General features: G+C 44.3%; 1 protein-coding gene and 1 long non-coding RNA gene across 2 annotated transcripts in view; both read left to right on the top strand.

Annotated features, from left to right (window-relative positions):
* Positions 1-18,913, top strand: part of ADAM12 (ADAM metallopeptidase domain 12) — a 387,856-nt gene that overhangs the window by 292,387 nt on the left and 76,556 nt on the right. Inside the window, exons 9-11 of the mRNA XM_082406618.1 lie at positions 5,423-5,592; positions 8,760-8,844; positions 12,352-12,500. Of these exons, the coding sequence (XP_082262744.1) occupies positions 5,423-5,592; positions 8,760-8,844; positions 12,352-12,500 (404 nt within the window). The remainder of the gene's footprint in view (positions 1-5,422; positions 5,593-8,759; positions 8,845-12,351; positions 12,501-18,913) is intronic.
* LOC309635419 overlaps positions 12,515-18,913 on the top strand; it is a 13,493-nt gene continuing 7,094 nt past the window's right edge. Inside the window, exon 1 of the long non-coding RNA XR_014248831.1 lies at positions 12,515-12,709. This is a non-coding gene — a long non-coding RNA (uncharacterized lncRNA). The remainder of the gene's footprint in view (positions 12,710-18,913) is intronic.

The raw sequence follows: 18,913 nt of genomic DNA, 5'->3' as shown, positions 1-18,913 counted from the left end.
TCTACGAGGACTTATGGGCGGTACCGAGGAGTGTGCATCAAGAATTCGGATTGTATCAGATGTGGTCCATCTGTTCAGGGAGGTCACAGCTTTGTAGGGAAGCAGACCCATAAGCCACTTAGCATGGACCAGCGTGATGGGAACCAGGTCGATGCTGTCAATCAGGTGCTATGGGGATGCAGAAGAGAATCGCTTACTTCTTCCTGGGGGTCGGGGAGGCTTTGCAGGGAGGCGATTTTGCAAGGTGAGTAAAGTTTCACCAGGAGCACAGGCGGGGAGGGCCTGGCTTACTCCGCATGAGTCTGGACATGGCGAGTAACTCCGTCTAACTAAGCGGTGTGTGTGTGTGTGTGTGTGTGTGTGTGTGTGTGTGTGTGTGTGTGTGTGTGTGTGTGTGTGTGTGTGTGTGTGTGTGCACAGCTAGGGCAGGAGCAGATGAAGCTGCAGGGATTCAGTGACAGGGCCCTGAATGCCCTGTGGAGCCATCTAGACCCCATCGGGATTTTATTCTGCCGTCAGTGGAGAGCAAGGTGAATATTTTTAAGCAGGGGAGACACACAGGATCACACACAGCTGTGCCTGCAGTTAGTGTGGAGGATGGAGTTACCAAAGACAAATACAGCTGGCAGGCGTCTATTGTATAGAAATTATGAAGATCTGACCCGGGGCTGGGGAAGTGGGGATGTGAGAAAGACGAGGATTTAGAGACATTTGAAGGGATGGTTCCTAATAAATGTATTGAGCAGTTGCTACGTGCCAGGCTCTAAGTGCTTTGCAGACACTCCCGGGTGGATACCAGTATTCCCATTTTTATAGCGGAGGTTTGCAGAGGCTAGTTAAGTAATCAGCACATGTTCCAACAGCATTGAAAGGCAGCACCAGGAATAAGCCCTGGTCTCCTCTGCAGGAGTTTTTGACCTTGACTCTACCCGCTTACTGTGGATCCCAGCCCTCCTTGACCGAGCCAAAGCAGAGGCTGAGATGAGCAGGGGTCCCAATGAGCCCAAGTTTGGGATGACAGGTGAACGAGGCTTCGTACCCAAAGAAGCGAGAGCAGGAGTCTCCTGGGGCACCCTGAGCAGTCAGGGATCAGGGCCTGGTGCTCAGAGAGAGGCTATGGCTGGATGGAACTTTCTGGAAGCGGGAAAAAAACACAGATGGCTGATGGCACCCTGAGATGATACCGTCCTCGTCCACCAGAACTTTTAGGCAGGTCAGACTCCCAGGCAGCCCACGCTTGCTGATATATTTTGAATAGCTACTTTTTGAAAATTAAACTTTTATCCTAAAGTCAAGTGGATGCAGGAGAATTTTTGTAAATGGCAAGTCCTTCTGGCAGGGAGGGTGAGGGATGGATCCCAGAGGTTATGCCAGAGACCGTAGGAGTCAGACATGGTTCTCAGTCTGGGCTGGGCATTAGAATGCCCTGGGCAAGGTTTGTTTGTTTGTTTGTGTGTGTGTTTGTCTATATGTTTGTTTTCAAAATGCTGATTCCAAGTCTCAATCCAGAGACTCTGGTTTGATTGGCCTGGGTGGGGCCTTGGGCGAGTACATTCCAGACGCCTCCAGTGAGATGGGACAACATCCAGATGAAAACAAAGAATTCAAGTACTTCTTAGGCCTTGGAAGTAAACAGAAACCATGAACAATATTAAACTCGGGCTGGTAACTGCTGAAATCCTATTTTAAGGTGATGTGCTTGGTCTTCCATGTTTGTGTTTCTTTACATATTATTCTGTATTATATCTTGCTTCAGTTTGCAAAACCAGAAATGAGCAACTGGGGGTTTGATAATAATCTGCCCTGGTAATTAAAGAACAATGTATCTGAGAAAAGTCCTGACAGACTGGGTAGAGTTCACCAGCCTGCCTGTTCTTGTGTTTCTGGCAAGGAGAAAGCTGAATTGCTGAGTGCACATATGTTTCTGTCCCCAACAGACCCTGAAGGCCCACTGGGGGTACCCAGGCTCCTTGGGATGTTCTGTTCACCCAAGTCTACTAACTGATGGGCCCTGGGCTCTAGCAAGTATGCCAAAGTTTAGTTTTGCAACTGCAAGTGGGAGCATCTTGGCTTAGAAAACAATGACTGTTCCAGTGGCAACTTCCTCATTTGCAGAAATCTTGGCTCTTCTTAGCTATTCTTAACTAATAACTGCTTGGCCGGCTGCACTGGCTTGAAGGGAAGAGGGAGAAGCACATGCCGGACTGAGAGTCCGAGAAGTGATTTAGGGACAGAGGTGACATTCAGAAACGTTCAGGCAATTCCCCTGCGTGTGAAACACGGAGAGTGTGTCCGACGCTGTGCTGGCAGACAAACCCTTTACGTGGGAGGTAAGACATTCCCCCAGGCCCCAGTTACACTGCAGGGCGGGAGCGGTGGGGTGTGTGGCTTCCCAGTTAAGTGATAGCCTCTCTGGCTTCTCCCCTCCAATCTGTCCTGCTTCTTACTCATGACGAAGTTAGCAACAGCTGCGCATCCGTTCAGGCTGCACCTCTGTGACCTACTCCTGAAGGACTCACCTTCCGTGCATTTAACTTCAGGTATTTTCCCTCTTGTGTGAGTCTTCGTCCCCCCACTTCTCAAACCAGTTGCCTGAGGGGTGCACATTCCCGTGCTGGACCCCAGCAGACCGCCCTGTAATCCTACCCATGTTTTCTCAGATCCGCTTCCTCTAGAAAGCCTTCTTTGAGCCCTCAAGCCCAGCATTCCCTGAATTTCCTGTTTGCACCCTTCTTGGCAGTTCACTCGATTGGCATTTACTGGAATAATGGCTAAGTATCCCCTGCCTTGAGCCTCTTGCTGACCTCTGAGCATTTGGGAGCCAAGGGCAAGGGTAACCTAACCCTTGCTCTTTGTGCCATTGCCAAGCCTAGCATACAGCCGGATACTTGCCGTGGCTATGTTAATGGGTGAATCAATTCAGCTGGTCTTGGACGGTGTCCACATGCATCCTGGGATTCTTAGGCCAGGCGGGCAGCTGCCAAGCTCCAGTTGTACTTCTCTCTGGGCCTGGGGTCACAGTGGATCATCTTGGAAGGGAATCTCAGTACTCGCCCTTACCTGGCTGGGTTACTTAGTGGTTTAGAACCTGGGCACCAGCCTACCTATGCTTAAACCCGGCTATGCCAGTCATGTCTCGAGTGGTCTACCTGGTCCCTCCTTGTCTCAACGTCCTTGACCGTAACACGGAAATAATAATAGTTCTTAAGTCGCAGAGTGTTGTGAGGACTGAGAGAGCTACGGCCTGGAAAGCACGTGGCACTGTGCCTAGGACGTTGGAAATGCTCATTAGGTGTTAGCTGTGGTCATTGTTATTAGGAAGAACCAAAAGGAAGCCATCGGCAGAGCCCTGGGAAGAGCATCCCAACAGGCAGCAATGGGATACTGTGATGACATGATGTGAGTTTAGCATATGCGACAGTTAATCAATAGCACCAGTTTCGAGAGGAGGGACTGTATTTTATGCTTCTAGGTATGAAATCTGTGATTTGAGAGGGCTAATAAATGGAAACTACAACCCATTATTATTATGAAAAGACCCTTGATCATAAGCCCCCAAGCCAGCTCTGAGAAATGATGACAGTTAGACCTTGACACACCTTAGTGACCACTTCCATATGACACTCTCCAGAGGCAAACATAGTGTCCCCAGCACAGCTGACGACCCTGCAGCCCACACGGGGCATCTGACCCTGAGGATGTCACTTGGCAGGCTGGTGGGGACGTCGGCACTGGATCGCCTGCGTTTCTGCCTCTGATCACTGTTGTCTGTGACACGGCCGAAAGTGTAAGCTCCCCAGTGTGGCACAGCAGCCAGGCGTGTGCGTTCAGAGTCCAGATGGGGCCAGGACCTTGATTTCGCCTGGAAAGCCTGGGCTGGGAGCTCGCAAGTGGATACCACAGGCCAAGCAATTCTTGATTAAAAACAAGCTGTCAGGCAGCATTTAGGTCGTATAATTGTCTCATTAACTTATTCATGTAATGCCCGTAATTGTTATCTGCTTGAAACCAACTTGGACCGCTGTGATCAGTTTAGACTCTGTGATGTAGTCTGTGCTTCAGTCACATTCTTCTGCTAACCTAATGCTCACCAGATGACTAGGGAGAGATCAGCAAGGGAAAAGATGAACCTGCCTTTTGTGGGTCAGAACCCGGGGTCAGTGCTGAGCCTCATGGAGTTTACTGCCCTTGAGCTCAGCACGTTGGAATGGGGCTTAACTATCAGATGCGGCGCTTCTGTGATTTTTGTTATTTGTTGGCTCCGAGGCTTCTAGCAACTAAGAATAGGACCTGCTCCCATCTGGAGCTTGACTGTAGCTGCCACATCTTCCTCCTTGGCTGCCTGGAGTATCAGAAGATGAAGATGTTTGCGCCCTGCCTTACACACTGCAGTCTCTGGAAGAGTGTACAGCCAGCCAGATGAGTCCCACCTCCTTACCCCCAGACCCTGAGCAAAGAGCCGTCTCCGTGTCTGTGTGATCCCATGGGGGTAGCAAGGCAGTCGGGGGCAATGGGGTGTTCTTACCGCTACCTTGACCCCTCATCCTGCCCTAGTAAGCTCGTCTGGGACAAAACTATCCCATAGACATCGGAAGAGTTGCTCTACCTGCTTCCAACCCAAGATGATCTGTTTGTGGAGAAAGGGCTGTAGGTTGAAGTCAGGCACAGAAAGATGGGGGGGCAGAAAAGCAAGAAGACTTGAAGTGAGTGGTATGCCTGAGAAAAGAGGAATTTCCTTCACCAAATCTTTCCCATGACGCTGTTGGTGAGCTGGCTGTGGGAAGAATGGTCCTCAAAGTTCGTGAAGAAGGGTTCTGTGTATGCCTTTATCATCCTGCAAGATATTTATCTGTTCATTCAATGAAAACCTTCTGGGTCAATTATAGGTGACAGAATATGATAGGGTCAGCAAAATCTGAGTCTTTGCTGGAAAACTTAATACAGATTCATTTTCAGTAACTCATAGGTAGAACATTTCTCTTAAAATGAACAAATTACTGCGCTTGGCAGAGTGTCTGAAAGATCCTAATTCACTTACTGTTTTTCTTGCAGTAGATACGAACTGGCAGTCTTTAGCTGTAATGTGACGACTTTAGCGATAATAACACATCTATACGCCCATTTCAAATCACCAGTGAATCGGTTGAAATGCGTGCTTCCCTACAAATAAGGGCAGACATCAAAAAGGCTGGTAACTCTAACATCTAACTGGTCACCCACATTTGAGCACCCACTTAGCACATCACCTTGCATCAGACACTGAAAATATTCCTTCAATTCTAATGCCACGGGAGCAAGGGAGCACAGAGAGACTTTTCATGTCACGGCAATGAAGTTCAGAACTTGCCAATCTGTTCTACTCGGCATGGTAAGTTCTCATTCACATGATCCCCCAGGGATGCCCGTCTTCTGTCTCCCTCAGTTTTACAGACCGCTGAACATTCGAATCGTGTTGGTGGGCGTAGAGGTGTGGAATGACATCGACAAATGCTCCATAAGTCAGGACCCATTCACGAGCCTCCACGAGTTTCTGGACTGGAGAAAGATGAAGCTTCTACCTCGCAAATCCCATGACAACGCACAGCTTATCAGGTAAGGCATCTGTTGTCTCTCCTTTGCTTAAAATAAAAGAGTGATCTCAGCACACCTGCGCTCCCTCCTAGCCTCACCTGACAGTCCATGAAGCTGCACATCGTTCAGCAGAACACGCTGACTGGACCAGGGGCAAAGGGGGCTTCTCAGCCCACACTGTGGGGGCGGGGTGGGGGGAGGGTGAGGCCATCTCGATTGAAATTGGGGGCTGTTGGAAAAGTCTTTGCATACCCTGGGAAAACTATCCCTCTGGCTGATGTCTTATTTCCTTCGTCTAACACCTGGACATTTCCTCTATGCAATTGTTTCTAGGCTTAGTCTTTTTTTTTTTTTCTCTTTTTTGGCGGCACCACGCAGCATGCGGGATCTTAGTTCAATCCCCGACCAGGCATTGAACCCACGCCCCCTGCAGTGGAAGCGTGGAGTCTTAACCACTGGACCGCCAGGGAAGTCCCAAGTCTTTTTTTTTTTTTTTTGATACTATTAATCCATGAAGGTTTTTATTATGACTTCTCAAATTTAATTTACAGATTATATGTGTCATAAAGACAATTGAAATAACATTTTGATATTCACAAATACTTTTCTTTTTTTCATGTTTTTCTCTCATGTTTTTATTTGTTTATTGACCTTTTCATTTCTTTTTTTTCAATTTTTTATTTATTTATTTATTTATTTATTTATTTATTTTTAAATTTTTTGGCTGTGTTGGGTCTTCGTTTCTGTGCAAGGGCTTTCTCTAGTTGTGGCAAGCGGGGACCACTCTTCATCGCGGTGCGCGGGCCTCTCACTATCACGCCCTCTGTTGTTGTGGAGCGCAGGCTCCAAACGCGCAGGCTCAGTAACTGTGGCTCACGGGCCCGGTTGCTCCGCGGCATGCGGGATCCTCCCAAACCAGGGCTCGAACCCATGTCCCCCGCATCAGCAGGCAGACTTCCAACCACTGCGCCACCAGGGAAGCCCTTCAATTTTTATTTTATATTGGAGTGTAGTTGGTTAACAATGTTGTGTTAGTGTCAGGTGTACAGCAAAGCGATGCAGTTATACATATACGTATATTCTTTTTTGAATTCTTTTCCCATTTAAGTTATTACAGAATACTGAGCAGAGTTCCCTGTGCTATAGAGTAAGTCCTTTTTGGTTATCTATTTTAAATATAGTGGCGTGTATATGTCAATCCCTAACTCCCAATTTATCCCTCCCTCTAGGCTTAGTCTTGATATAAAGTTGTCCTGAATAGTATATTTTTTAAAAGCTCATTTTCTGTCATTATTAGTGAAAAATATTTATGCAAGATCTGAAGGCAGTACATTAGTGTGATCACTGTCAGCTGCCTGGAGAAAGAAAATCTTTATTCCTCCTGTTTTGCCATTACTCTTGGTTTTCTAGATCAGAGAATACCAGCAGTGTCGCAGGTTAACCTTGTGTTCTGTTGTTCAATCAATGTGTATTGAGCACAAACGAGGAACAAAACATGTTTTAAGGGCTTTGAACATAATGGTGACCAACATTGTAAACTTCCCCACTTTTGGGAGTCTCCAGTTTACTGGGAGAAGACAATAATAAACAAAGACATTTCAGAGCGTGATAAGGGTCGTGAAGATAATAAAATGAGGGAAAGCACGCCTATAATATAATATAATACATTGGTAACATGTTACAGACACCTTTATATTTAAACAAAAAATATCATAATCTAAGTTGGTATGGAGTAGGTTTTTCCTAAACTGAACAGCTTTTTATTAAAATTCTTAAACAGTTTATGCCATTATTATGTTCTCATGTAGCTCGTATCACTGAGTTGAAAGCTTTAGGGTCAGAGACACTTTTCTTTGACAAATTGGATCTAGTTTACTGAACATTTATGGGAAGCTGAAAAGCAGTCCTACCCTAACCTCACTTTCGAAAAGGCCTGCATCTGAACTGAGGCTGTTGGCATTCCCTGATAATTTACTTTGGCCATTTCATAGGGTTGTTTTTTTTTCCCACCCTGGATATTTGTGGTTGCCTCATATTTTATGCATTGATTAATCCTGAGCTACTAAAAATAGAGTCAGAGTGTTTTGTTTTGATATTTTTCCCCCAAATGGAGTCTGTCCAACTTGAACATCTGGAAGTAAATTAGCCTCTTATATAACCTTATTCTTATATATATAGGTATAATTTTATCTGTTAAAACGGTCTATATAGATGTAAATATAAAAGCTGCAATCACTAGTACTGTACATATGCGTGTAATAGGATGGCTGGTTGGCTGGATGGATAGATGGATGATTGGATACATGCATACATACATACGTGAGGTTATATTTTGTATATACTTATCCCATTTCATCCAATTGAGCACTGCTAAGTATCTAACTTTTCAAATAATATGTGTAATATCTATATATGTACATGGCCAAGATAACATGGGTAAGTCAATTTTTCCCTTAAAGGAGATTCAGCAAATACAGTGTTTAATTTTTAATGCATGAGGTTGGAATTAATAGCATTGCATTAAAGAGGCCTTGATGTCATTACTCATTGATTAAGATTCCATATAGGGGAAAAGCCACACCTAAGCCATGAGCTCCCCTTCCGGAAGCTTCCTCCTGGGATGCCAAGGCTTTGTGGGTGCTAACTTCTACACTATCTCCAGAGGGTCAATCATTTTTCTGCCAATTTCCCTTTGCAAGCTATATTAGCAGGACATTTTAGAAGAGTTTGGGTTTCTGGCCTAATTGTAATGTTACCCAGGAAAGCAAAATTCAGCTGCAACAGAAAATCTAGTAAAGCATCTAATGCCTTTCATTTGTTAACAGTGATTCTCTGTGACTCTTTTCAGCCCTAACATCAGCAGACATTGTTTAAAAGGAAAAGCTCCCCGCCCAGTTCATTGGAAAATAGCAGGATACAACTTATAAATATATAAGTCGTGACTAGTTGTCATCCCGAGTCTTGAAAACAAAAATCTGAAAGGATTAGGAGACGATGGTGAACTGGAAGATAAATTTTAGAAGAACCAAAGATAAAAATCACCTGTAAACATACTCTCATGCAGCTATTTTCGTCTTTGCGTATGCTTGTGCAGTTTTCCTGTTGGAATGTAGGAATGTCCAACAGAATTTCAAATATTAGAAAATGTCCTTATACTGATTTTAGAAAGTCCTTTCTTTTCTTTCTAGTGGCGTTTATTTCCAAGGGACCACCATCGGCATGGCACCCATCATGAGCATGTGCACGGCAGAACAGTCCGGGGGAATCGTCATGGTAAGCCAGGGGCACCAAGAATCCGACAGCGATGTCCAGACCTAATTCTCTTGATGATTTCCCAGGAAATCTCTACTTTCATCAGACTTTGTAAAATTAGGTCCTTTTCTTTAATGCTTCTTAGATATAATTCTACCCTTTTTCTAGCTCTGCTTATGATCTTCCGTACCCGACAGTACTCTAGGGACTGTTTATAAAACACATCAGGCTGCACACAGGAAGGCTGAGTGTGTAAAAACAGCTCAGTGAAAGCTAGTCTACACCTTTTGCGGAGAAAAAGTTTCAAGTGGGATTTTGATCCACCCGTCTCCATCCAGGAATTCCTCCCAGCATTGGGATGAGCCAGGTCACTGGGGTTGCCCTCATCACTCAGCTTCTGGGATGGGCTGTGATCTCACCAAATATTGCCGTTAGAATGGCTTTCTGATGGTTCTCCCTCCAGGCACGATAGCCAAAAGTCTGAGGTTTTTAACTATTTACCGCTGCAAATGCTTGACATACCTCCTAGCCAGTGTCCAATCTGTCTTTATACTAACCTTATTCTTGGAAGGCAGAGACCTAGGTTTATTGCTTTACAAGGATCATTTTGTCATATTATATATGAATTGAAGAGGGAGGTAACTTTGACAGGTTCCCCTTCATCAGGTAACTAAAGGAAAGGTTTTCACCCCATGCTGTCACTATTCCTGATGGGAAAACATAGTGTCCCCTTTGCACCAGCCCTCAGATAGGGAGTGTCCTCGGAGACCATTCCACCATCTCTGTTAAACAAACAGAAGCTTGCCCTTCCAAGAAACCATGAATTCCTCCACATTTTTCAAACAGAACATTTGTGAATATTCCATTGTATTAAAGGGCTGAAGGAGTAATGTTCTGCTGACTTTTATTTGCTCTCCACATACTGCCCAACCTAATCTTCTTAGTGAATATCCACAATGAATATTTTCCTCTTCTCTGGGTGGAGCTGGTAATTAACATAAACATTCACTAAATGTGTAAGGAGGCTGTTTGGAGGGATGGCACCCACCCAGTGGATTTCTGGCTTAAACGGTCTGCCCTCTGGTTCCCTTTGAACCTGGAAGACTTCCAGTGATCTCCACCATGGAAGTCACTGGAAAGTTTGGGTTTTGTCGGTGCCAGGTTCATTTCAAGTCAGATCCCAACTGTCTTTTTACAGAGCAGCCTGTAAAGTTTTAAGAGGGAATCATTTTCTGTTTCATGGTTCCATGGTCCATCGCTACTGACTTTGCCACTTAAAATTGGCGTAAATATTTTTTAGAGCTGAAACTGAATTCCTTATAAGTATGGCAGGTTCTGCAGCTATGGAGTGTTCAGAGGTTCTTATAACCGATCTGATGGTATTAAGCAACTTTTTTAAGTTCACGTCCTTTATTCCGTTTCCATGCAAGCATTTGGTCAAGATTCCTTCTTTGAAAGGAGACAGGGAAGCCTATTTAAAGAAAAAAAAAAAAAAGATAAAAATGAATGTGGGGAAATAGAAGCAGATGTATGTACTGCAATAGGAATCAAGTCAAGACCAAAGTTAATCAATAAGAAATATGTTTGATGGGCTGGCCAGCAGTAAAGACCATCCTTAGGCTCACTCTTTGTTTACTCCACATAGAAGAGAAGCATCACGTAGGTTGAAAGTCCACAGCTCCTTTAGTTTCTATAAAATTCATGAGATCAACAAAATCAATATCTTGACCAGATCTAAAACGTCTAGACTTTCTCCTATTGTGTCTCTAAAGTTGAATTCATGGGTGTTACATACGACTGTGCCTCTTTCAAGGACTCAACAAATCTATGAGGAAGGAAATCATGTCGCAAGGAAGCAGAAATCCTAATCACACTGAAAATTTGAGTTCTGTACTGTTTCTCTATTTTTCCAATATAGAACAGATCATTAATTTTAGTCACTTCAAGCCGTGCCTTTGTATCTAACTGGACTAAAATAGTCTTGGTTTGGAGATAATTCCAGAAATAAAGAAATAGGTTTTTGTCTTATTAGAAATATGAACTGTTTATCGGGGTCTCTTAAGAGACATTCTGTGTATAATCACCTATGCGTGAAAAAATGTGAAACAATTAGGCAATTCAAGACAAAACCAAGATATTCAGTGATACAAAAAAATCTGATAAAGAGTCATTTTTTAAGGATAAATTCCTTGAATTTTTGTGCCAAAGCATGCTAAATTCAGCCCTCAGCATTCTTAGATTGAAGAAAATCGATTTCCTGAAACATGTTTGTGAAGCTTCCTACAACAGGAAACTAAAATCTAAACAAAGTAATTTATTAGGAATTTCATCTATTCTAAGAATAACTTGGTTCCTTGACATGCCACTCTTTTCTTAGCCTGAGGGCCAGTGAGAAAGGCAGCTACAGCTATAACTGCCAACAAGCCTATAAAATCTTATATGAACACACCTATATCAAGAGGCCCCACAAAGATTGTCTGTATCAGGAATAATGTGTTCTCTAAAGCACAGTGTCACTGTTTCCTGGAAACCTCTTGGGTAGCCTCTTATCTCCTTCCTGGGTAGCACAAAGCAGGATTCAATGTTACCTTCATTACTCTGTGGTGTGCAGGCCCTTGCAGAAACACCAATCATGGGCACCATTTCTGCAAATCAACTAATTTTAGTTTGTTAAAGTTGAGTAATGATATTTTAAAAATTAATTTCTAATATCTCTTTAGCCAAGCCATGCATGCACTCCACTAAGTTAGGGGTGGCCAAGCAGTGCTTGCTGGGTGGAGAACCCGCCTTTCAAAACCAAGCAAAAGGTTGAGTGAACTCCCAAGAGCAAAAGTCAGAGAGTCAGGATGCCTCCATCCATTTCCAAAGTCTACCTGACAAAACAAAGGGCCAGCAAGAGTAAGGCATAACTGGATTACAATCTTAGTCCAATGAGTCTTCAAACAGATTACTCAATGTCGTTAGCTTTTATGGTGAATTCTTATGAATTTTCCAAGTATCCTTCTCTACCAAGTAGACAGCAAGAGGCATACTCAGTAACAATTGCTCAGGTCTTATTTAGACTGTTCAAAATATGCTTCCCCTAACGACTTTATACCAGCATCATCTCAATCAAGGATAAGACGGTACTTTCATTACCCATGAAGGAACGAGCTGCTTCTTCCTATGATACAGGACAACTTTTTGCTTCATTCAATAGAATGGTGTCTTGTGAGAGATTGTAGGAAGCGAGAGGGAAATGATTGCCTTGATTATTTCATGTAAAGACACAAGGAATCCTACATGTATTCACGAGGAATACATTCCTCAGCAGAGGGGGCCCCAAACTAGTTGAATAAAATAGATCAAATCTTTTTTTAAGTTTGAACTATATAATGGGGCTCTATCTTGGTTCCTTGTAAGAGATTGGACTCCATTAAATGTTTATAAAAGATAAATATCTGGGGGGCAGGGCTGAGGGGAGGGGGGTGGCTGGGAAAGAGGCCAAAAAATGTGAACTATACATTGTGCTCTTGTATTTTCTTTGAGGATCATTCAGACAGTCCCCTTGGCGCGGCTGTGACCCTGGCCCATGAGCTGGGACACAATTTCGGGATGAACCATGACACCCTGGAGAGGGGCTGTAGCTGCAGAACGGCTGCTGACAAAGGAGGCTGCATCATGAACCCCTCAACCGGGCAAGTACTGATGCTTCCAGCTGCTCTGAGAGTCGGGATGCAGCTTGAAATATGTATTGGGAAACAGCTGGGCAAAGAGCTCCCTGGTTTTCTGGCCAGAGCGCCCATGGAAGCTTCCCGAAAGAAATTCCGTGGACCATGCTTCCCTGAGAGAAGCACCCAGATTGCAAAACACAGGGCGTGAGGCCTGAGCGCCTCCCTGAGAAGTGGTGGGCATGGATTCTGCCTTTGTTCAGAGATCGCGAATTACCCTACAATCCCAGCACGTGGTTTTGATTCGCACCTACAGCTCCGTCTGGGCGTGGTAAAGCCACGGGGCAAAGCAGGCGCGGTTAGAAGGGGCCCGTGTGGGAACGTGCGTCTTCCCTCTGGGTTGGCCCTGGGGCGGAGCTGAAATGTGTCAGTAGCTTGGGGATTTGTAGGGTCCCCGTCTCTAATACCACATCCCCTTCTCAGATCTTAAAGATTTAAATGATGGGACTTTTCCTTTTCAGTAAATTATGTCATTCTTCCTCATTTCATGCCTTTCTGAAACGCTAGACTTGATTCACCCAGAAAAAAAGGAAGACAGTTTCATTACTGCAGCATTCAGAGGAGGTAGAAATAGATGCAACTTGGAGTGATTACAGATTATGATGTGTCCCTACACCTCTACGGGCCCCTCCTAAACTAGAATGTTGTGCTAATGTAGGAAGATTTTCACTAGTGAAGGAAAACACGCACTTGTTATGATGCCGGCTTCTTTTTTATACCTTGAGACCTTCCCAGTGCTTATCTTTACGGCACTTCCCAGGCCAAGTCTACTCTCTGGGTTTGCTGAAAGGAAGCTCTGGGAGCAAGAAGCAAGCGCGGACGGGCAGCCCGAAGGCTGGCCTCTGCGAAGTCGCGGTGTTCGCGGCGGGCAGGGCACCTGCTTAAAGAGGATGAAAAGTGCCGGAAGAGGGATGGATTGTTACAGAACGTGGTTATGCTTTTACAGCCAGTAGCCTCGTGGGCCTCCTCTTGAATGGCCTGTAGGGCAGAACTCCATGGCTCACATCATGGCATTTCACGTGAGCTGGTCGTTAAGGCGTCTTTTCCCAGCAAGGCACTGCTTCTCCGGTCCATCACCACCATTAGCACAAAGCCTTCAGGTGTGCATTGTTTTTGCTTGAGGTTCTGTCTTAAGCACAATTCCGGGGACTCACCAAGACCTAGTAGAGGAACTTGCTCTCTGAGTCTGTGATGACAGAAGCCGAGAACCTGAGCAGGAAGTGAAAGTATCTTAGGCCCAACACCAATAGGAAGTGAAAGTATCTTAGGCCCAACACCAACAGGAAGTGAAACGTTGCAAAACTCAATGCGGGGCACTTCCCCAAAGGGAGGCAGGTTGCTCCCAGAAGTAGCATGCTCCTTGTCATTTAAACTCCCCGGGCAGGGGCAGAATAGCTGCTTGTTGGGTATTTGGGGCAAAGAATCCCTTCTTAGGGGGTGAGGTTGGGCCAGGGCCTGTGGGTGTCCTCTGTTTCCAATATTCCGCCAGCCCAGATAGGGTCCAGAATCTCTGGGGAAGAGATTGGCAGGAAAGTGACGTGAAACTGAGTGGTCTTCTTGCTTTCTCATTCTTGATGAGCTCCAAGTGGCCACGGAAAATTCACTCTGTGCTTAATCTCCCTGATTATTAAGTAGGCACAAACACACCAGCCTATATGCCTCCAAAAGTGGTTCTCAAAGACTAAGAAGATTAGATTGTTAATATTGTTAATGTTTCAGAACTCTTGATAAAAGAGACGAATGGAAGAGAGGAAAATCTGGATTGGGGATACTACACTGGGATTGAAGACACCTGGTAGCCTCAATTCTGACACTAGTTGTTTTTGGTAAAACAAGCAAATTAGTAACCCCTCTGGCTCTTATGTTTTTATCAGTAAAATGAGTGAGTTAGTCTTTATATTTCCTTCCTTCCTTCTGTCCTTCCTTCCATCCATCCATCCATCCGTCTATTCATTATTCATTTCATCTGTCCTTCCACCCATCCATCCATCTATCCATCTTTTCAACATTCCATCCATCCATCCATCCATCCATCCATCCATCCATTTGTCCATCTTTTCATCATTCCGTCCATCCATCCATTCATTCATCCACCTATTCTTTCACTTGTTTGTTCAAACATTAAACAAATACTTTGATCCCTGTGTTTGTTGTTGTGGAGAATGCACAGATGAGGAAGACCCTACAGCCCTAAGAGTCCTACAATTCTGGAGGCACAATAGCAAGGCATTGCTTTCTGGTACTCTCTGTAATTTTGTGTAAATCCCTTCAATTGGAAAGTCTTCATGGCAGCGTTTAAGGATTGCAAGCCAAATTACCCTGGAGATACTTGAAAATCATAGGTAGAAATGGTATTGTTAAGAGCTCAGCAAATCATTTAAAAAGCTTTTTTTTTCTTACCAGGGGTTTGCTAATAGCCTTTCCTTGATTTATACCTTATTAGCGATTTCTGAGTTTCCTCTTTTGCTGAGCTTGTGCTTTCGTGTAAATCTTTTCTATTTGGTTCTCATTTATGATCCCACATTCCTGTCCAGAGGGTGGTGTTTTTAATTTTCTCAGATGGAAAGAAACTTCCTAAGCAAGTGGGTGAATTAATCACAAAAGCCCACAGTAAGGAGGAGGTCAAGCTGTTCCGGCCATCTCAGTCATCCATCACCCATTTTAGAATTTCCAGGCTGCTTTTAATCTCCAGTATTATCTCGACGTGGTCGTTCTCTTACCTCTTAGAGTCCCCACGAGAGTGGAAGAGTGGATTAAATGAGATCATATGTCTTTGCAAATTGTAAATCACTCCACAAATATATGGAGGTATTATTATTATTATTTAGCTTACAGGGACCTTGGAACCATTGAAGAGTTAAAGGCTTTTTTTTTTTTTCAGAATTCCTGCTCATAGTTGCTGGAAAGCACTTCTAGTGCCATGTAAGTGCCCGTGGTTTCTGTGTGAATGGCTTATTTTCAACTGGCCCACACCCGAACCTTCCTCCCAACTTCCTCCCCACTGCTGATTCAGACATGAGTGGCAAATGTGTTAAAAATGTGATTTAAGTCTCAGCCCCAAAGGTGACTTGCAAAGAGATGAATCAGGGACTGCTTTCATGATACGAAAGTCTCCCAGAATCGAAAAGAACCATGTATTGCAGATGGTTTAAAGGAAAGAAATGCATCCCTTAATACCCCTTGTTTATTCTTTATCAAAACATTCCAGAATCCTAACCCTGAAATTTCACCAACTGCCATCGTTGACAGATTGGACCCAAAGACCTAAAAATACGAGGATGGAGGAGAATTCTTTTAAACATGGGTGTCATGCCTTCAGTTGCGTGTTACAGGAATAGTTGGAGGGGGTGTCCTTACAGGTTGTATCATTAATTAGTGCAAGTCTTTGAGTGTGTGTGAGAGTGTGTTTTATGTCTTTGGATAGTTAACATTAAGACCTGTCTTGGAAATTACTCCTTGGCAAAAGCAATATCTGGGGATTCGTGTGGGAGTTTGAACTCAGTTGAGTCCGTCCATTGATGAGCTTCTTGGAGCATTTGGTCTTAAAGGGGCTGAGGACTAAATATGCCACATTTATGGGAGTAAGAAAAACGTGAATAATTTGAGCACTTAGGGAAAAGAATATTTACTATAATAGTAAATGTCACTTCCTCGAGTAGAAAAAAAAGGCAGTATTAACATTCAAAAACTACTCTCAGAGCTCCCTTTTATTTTTTTGCGGAAAATTTTCTGTTACAGTGAGAGTTGGAGTCAAAGAGCCATCTCTTGAGGGGATGCAGCTGGATCGGAAACCCACGGTAACTCAGCTCCTGCAATGTGCCACCTGCTTTGATAGATGTTGGGGTTATTTCAGCCACAAACAGGACAGACCATTTTCTTGCCCTCATGGAACTTGCGTTCTTGTGGGGAAGACAGTCTGGAAAAACAGTAAATCAAAAACTGCAGGTTGGAAGAAGTGCTATGAAGGAAGAAAAGGAAGAGGATAGAAAGGAGACACGTGGGCTGGGGGACCCGACGTTAATTAGTGGTTTGTGGGAGACCTCTCTGTGGAGATGACGTTTAAGCCAAGACCAACAGGAAGAGAGGAATGGAGAGCCTGCAGAGATGGAAGGACGTGGGCTTGGGCAGGGGGGACACCATGAAGAGGGAAAGCATCACTGACGGGAAGCCAGTGGCTGGTGGGGCTGGATCGGAACGGGATGCGGCTGGAGGGAAGTGGTGCTGATGCCACTGGAGAGAAAGGAGGGGCCAGAGCACGCAAAGCCCACGCCGCGGTGGGAACATGGATTCGTCTCCAGGGCAGGGAACCATCATTGGAGGGTTTTAGGCGGGACAGTAACATGATCTGAGTTTTCTTTTAAGAATTCTTCACTTTTAAGAAGATGGCGTAGCATCTGAGCTATTGTAGTTTGCCAAATTAAGGGGTTTACTGTCTGTAAAAAATAGGGGGGAGCTTCTTGTTAAAAAAGAAATGGTATATAAACTCTTGTTTTATTTTAGTGTAATTCACAGGCACTTGGAATCCCTTAAGAAGGAGCCTGAGCTAGCATCCCGGGGGGCGGATCGCACCACAGCTTCACACGCTCACCTCAGCAGTCTTGTAGACTTGATGTCAAAGATTCTCTTCTGTTTAGGATTTCACTTTGCTTTTCCTCTAGTAAGATTCTTTAAGGGCTCTACTTCAACAGCCACGAAAGAGCGCTTCCACACTCTGTATATCTGAAGAGATATATCCAGATCTATATATCTGGTATCTCTGAAGGGAGTTGGTGCCATAGTTTTCATGCTGATACTAAGATTCAGAGCTCGGGGCTGTTTGGGTTTTGTTTAATCCAGACTGGCAAACGGCTCTCAAGCAAAGAATGTGCTGCCTGGCTTCCAAGGGGCAGTGGAGGGGCCGTGCGTTGAGCGCCCTGGAGGACGTGGGCCGAGAAAATAAGCGAAAGAGGGTTACCGCTTGCTCACCAGGGGTGTGGATAATTTACATTCAGCTGAGGTTGGGCATTCAGGAATAACATCTGCAACTAGATCAGATATCCACGTTCAAGGTGAAAGCATTGCCATTCCACTTCCTCAGCAGTGTGGATAATTGGCTCATTCGATTCCGTAGAATTCAATTCAGGAAACATTCATTGCATACCTCCCTGCTGCACAGCTGTCTGGACGTGGATCACAGCTGGATAGCCTCCACCCAAGTTCAACCTTGTCTCAGGAAAGCTGAGAGGACACAGGCCCTGCCTCCACCTCAGGAAACAGGGCTGGGTGACCAATTATAGCAAAACCACTCATTTACTCAGCTCGTATTTACTGGGTACCTGTGTGCCAGATTCCAAGGAGCAGAGCGGGACCACAGACACGAAAGGCAGGAACCTCGATTTCTAGGCCCTTATATTGTGGTAGGGATCCCAGGCAAGTACACTGGTGATTACAGACTGGAAGCTCAGGGCTGATAGGGGACATCTTGGGGTGCCATGGGGCTCACCACAGGGGCACCTAATCTCATCTATTTACACAATCCTGGGTATCATAACATCATCTATAAGTACTTCAGTTGTGCCTCTAAAAGATAAGGAGAAAATTTTAAACATCACCATAATAGCATCTCACATCTTTTAAAAAATGACCAATAATTCATTGTGAACAAGGAGCAAAGGTTGGAAGGGGTGGTGGGCAGGGAACATTCTGGAGTAAAGTCCAGTCTGAACCCATCCCGGAAGAATTGCATAGGGTTAGGCAGACCCTCCTCGAGAATTCCTAGCTCATGTTACAGGAAATTTGGATTTATTTTTGAGGAGGCCTCTATCTGAAAATGTGATTCGGGAAACTAAAATCAACTGCACTTTTCAGTGAAAAGTTCCCAAGTTTCAGATGTGGTAGGAATTGATAGAAATTCGATGTATCTGGAAAGGCTATCCCCTTTCAAAAAGCACTTGCTTTCTTGAAAATCAGTGCAGAATATACATAATTAAAACTCACCCCCATTTGAAGTTTGAGGATCTATCTGAGATCATGAAATACACTTATTATAAAGGGATTTTACGAGCATGGGATTGGAGAAAACTGTTTCCCCATATCAGTTCTTCATTTGAAGGTGATTATTATTTTTTCTCAATGAAAAGTTTAAGAAAGTCTTCACTTCCTTCTTCAAGGTGCAGGAGGGAAAACAATGGAAATCTTTATCCAAGGAGTAAAAAACAAATAAATAAACAACAACAAAATGAGGCACTCTAGTAACATTAAAACGCTACAGGGCAGAATCAATTTAACTATCCAGCTAGAGTAACTGAGTTGGTTACTTACCGACATGACGATAAGGGGGAAAGGAACTGGCAGGAGATATTCCTGACAGCAGTTCAAGAGGACCCCTCGATACAGACCAT

Source organism: Balaenoptera borealis (assembly GCF_965194805.1).
Source record: "Balaenoptera borealis genome assembly, chromosome: 10".
Lineage (NCBI taxonomy): Eukaryota > Metazoa > Chordata > Mammalia > Artiodactyla > Balaenopteridae > Balaenoptera > Balaenoptera borealis.
The sequence above is the reverse complement of the archived record's forward strand: the minus strand, read 5'-3'. Positions and strand labels throughout refer to the sequence as shown.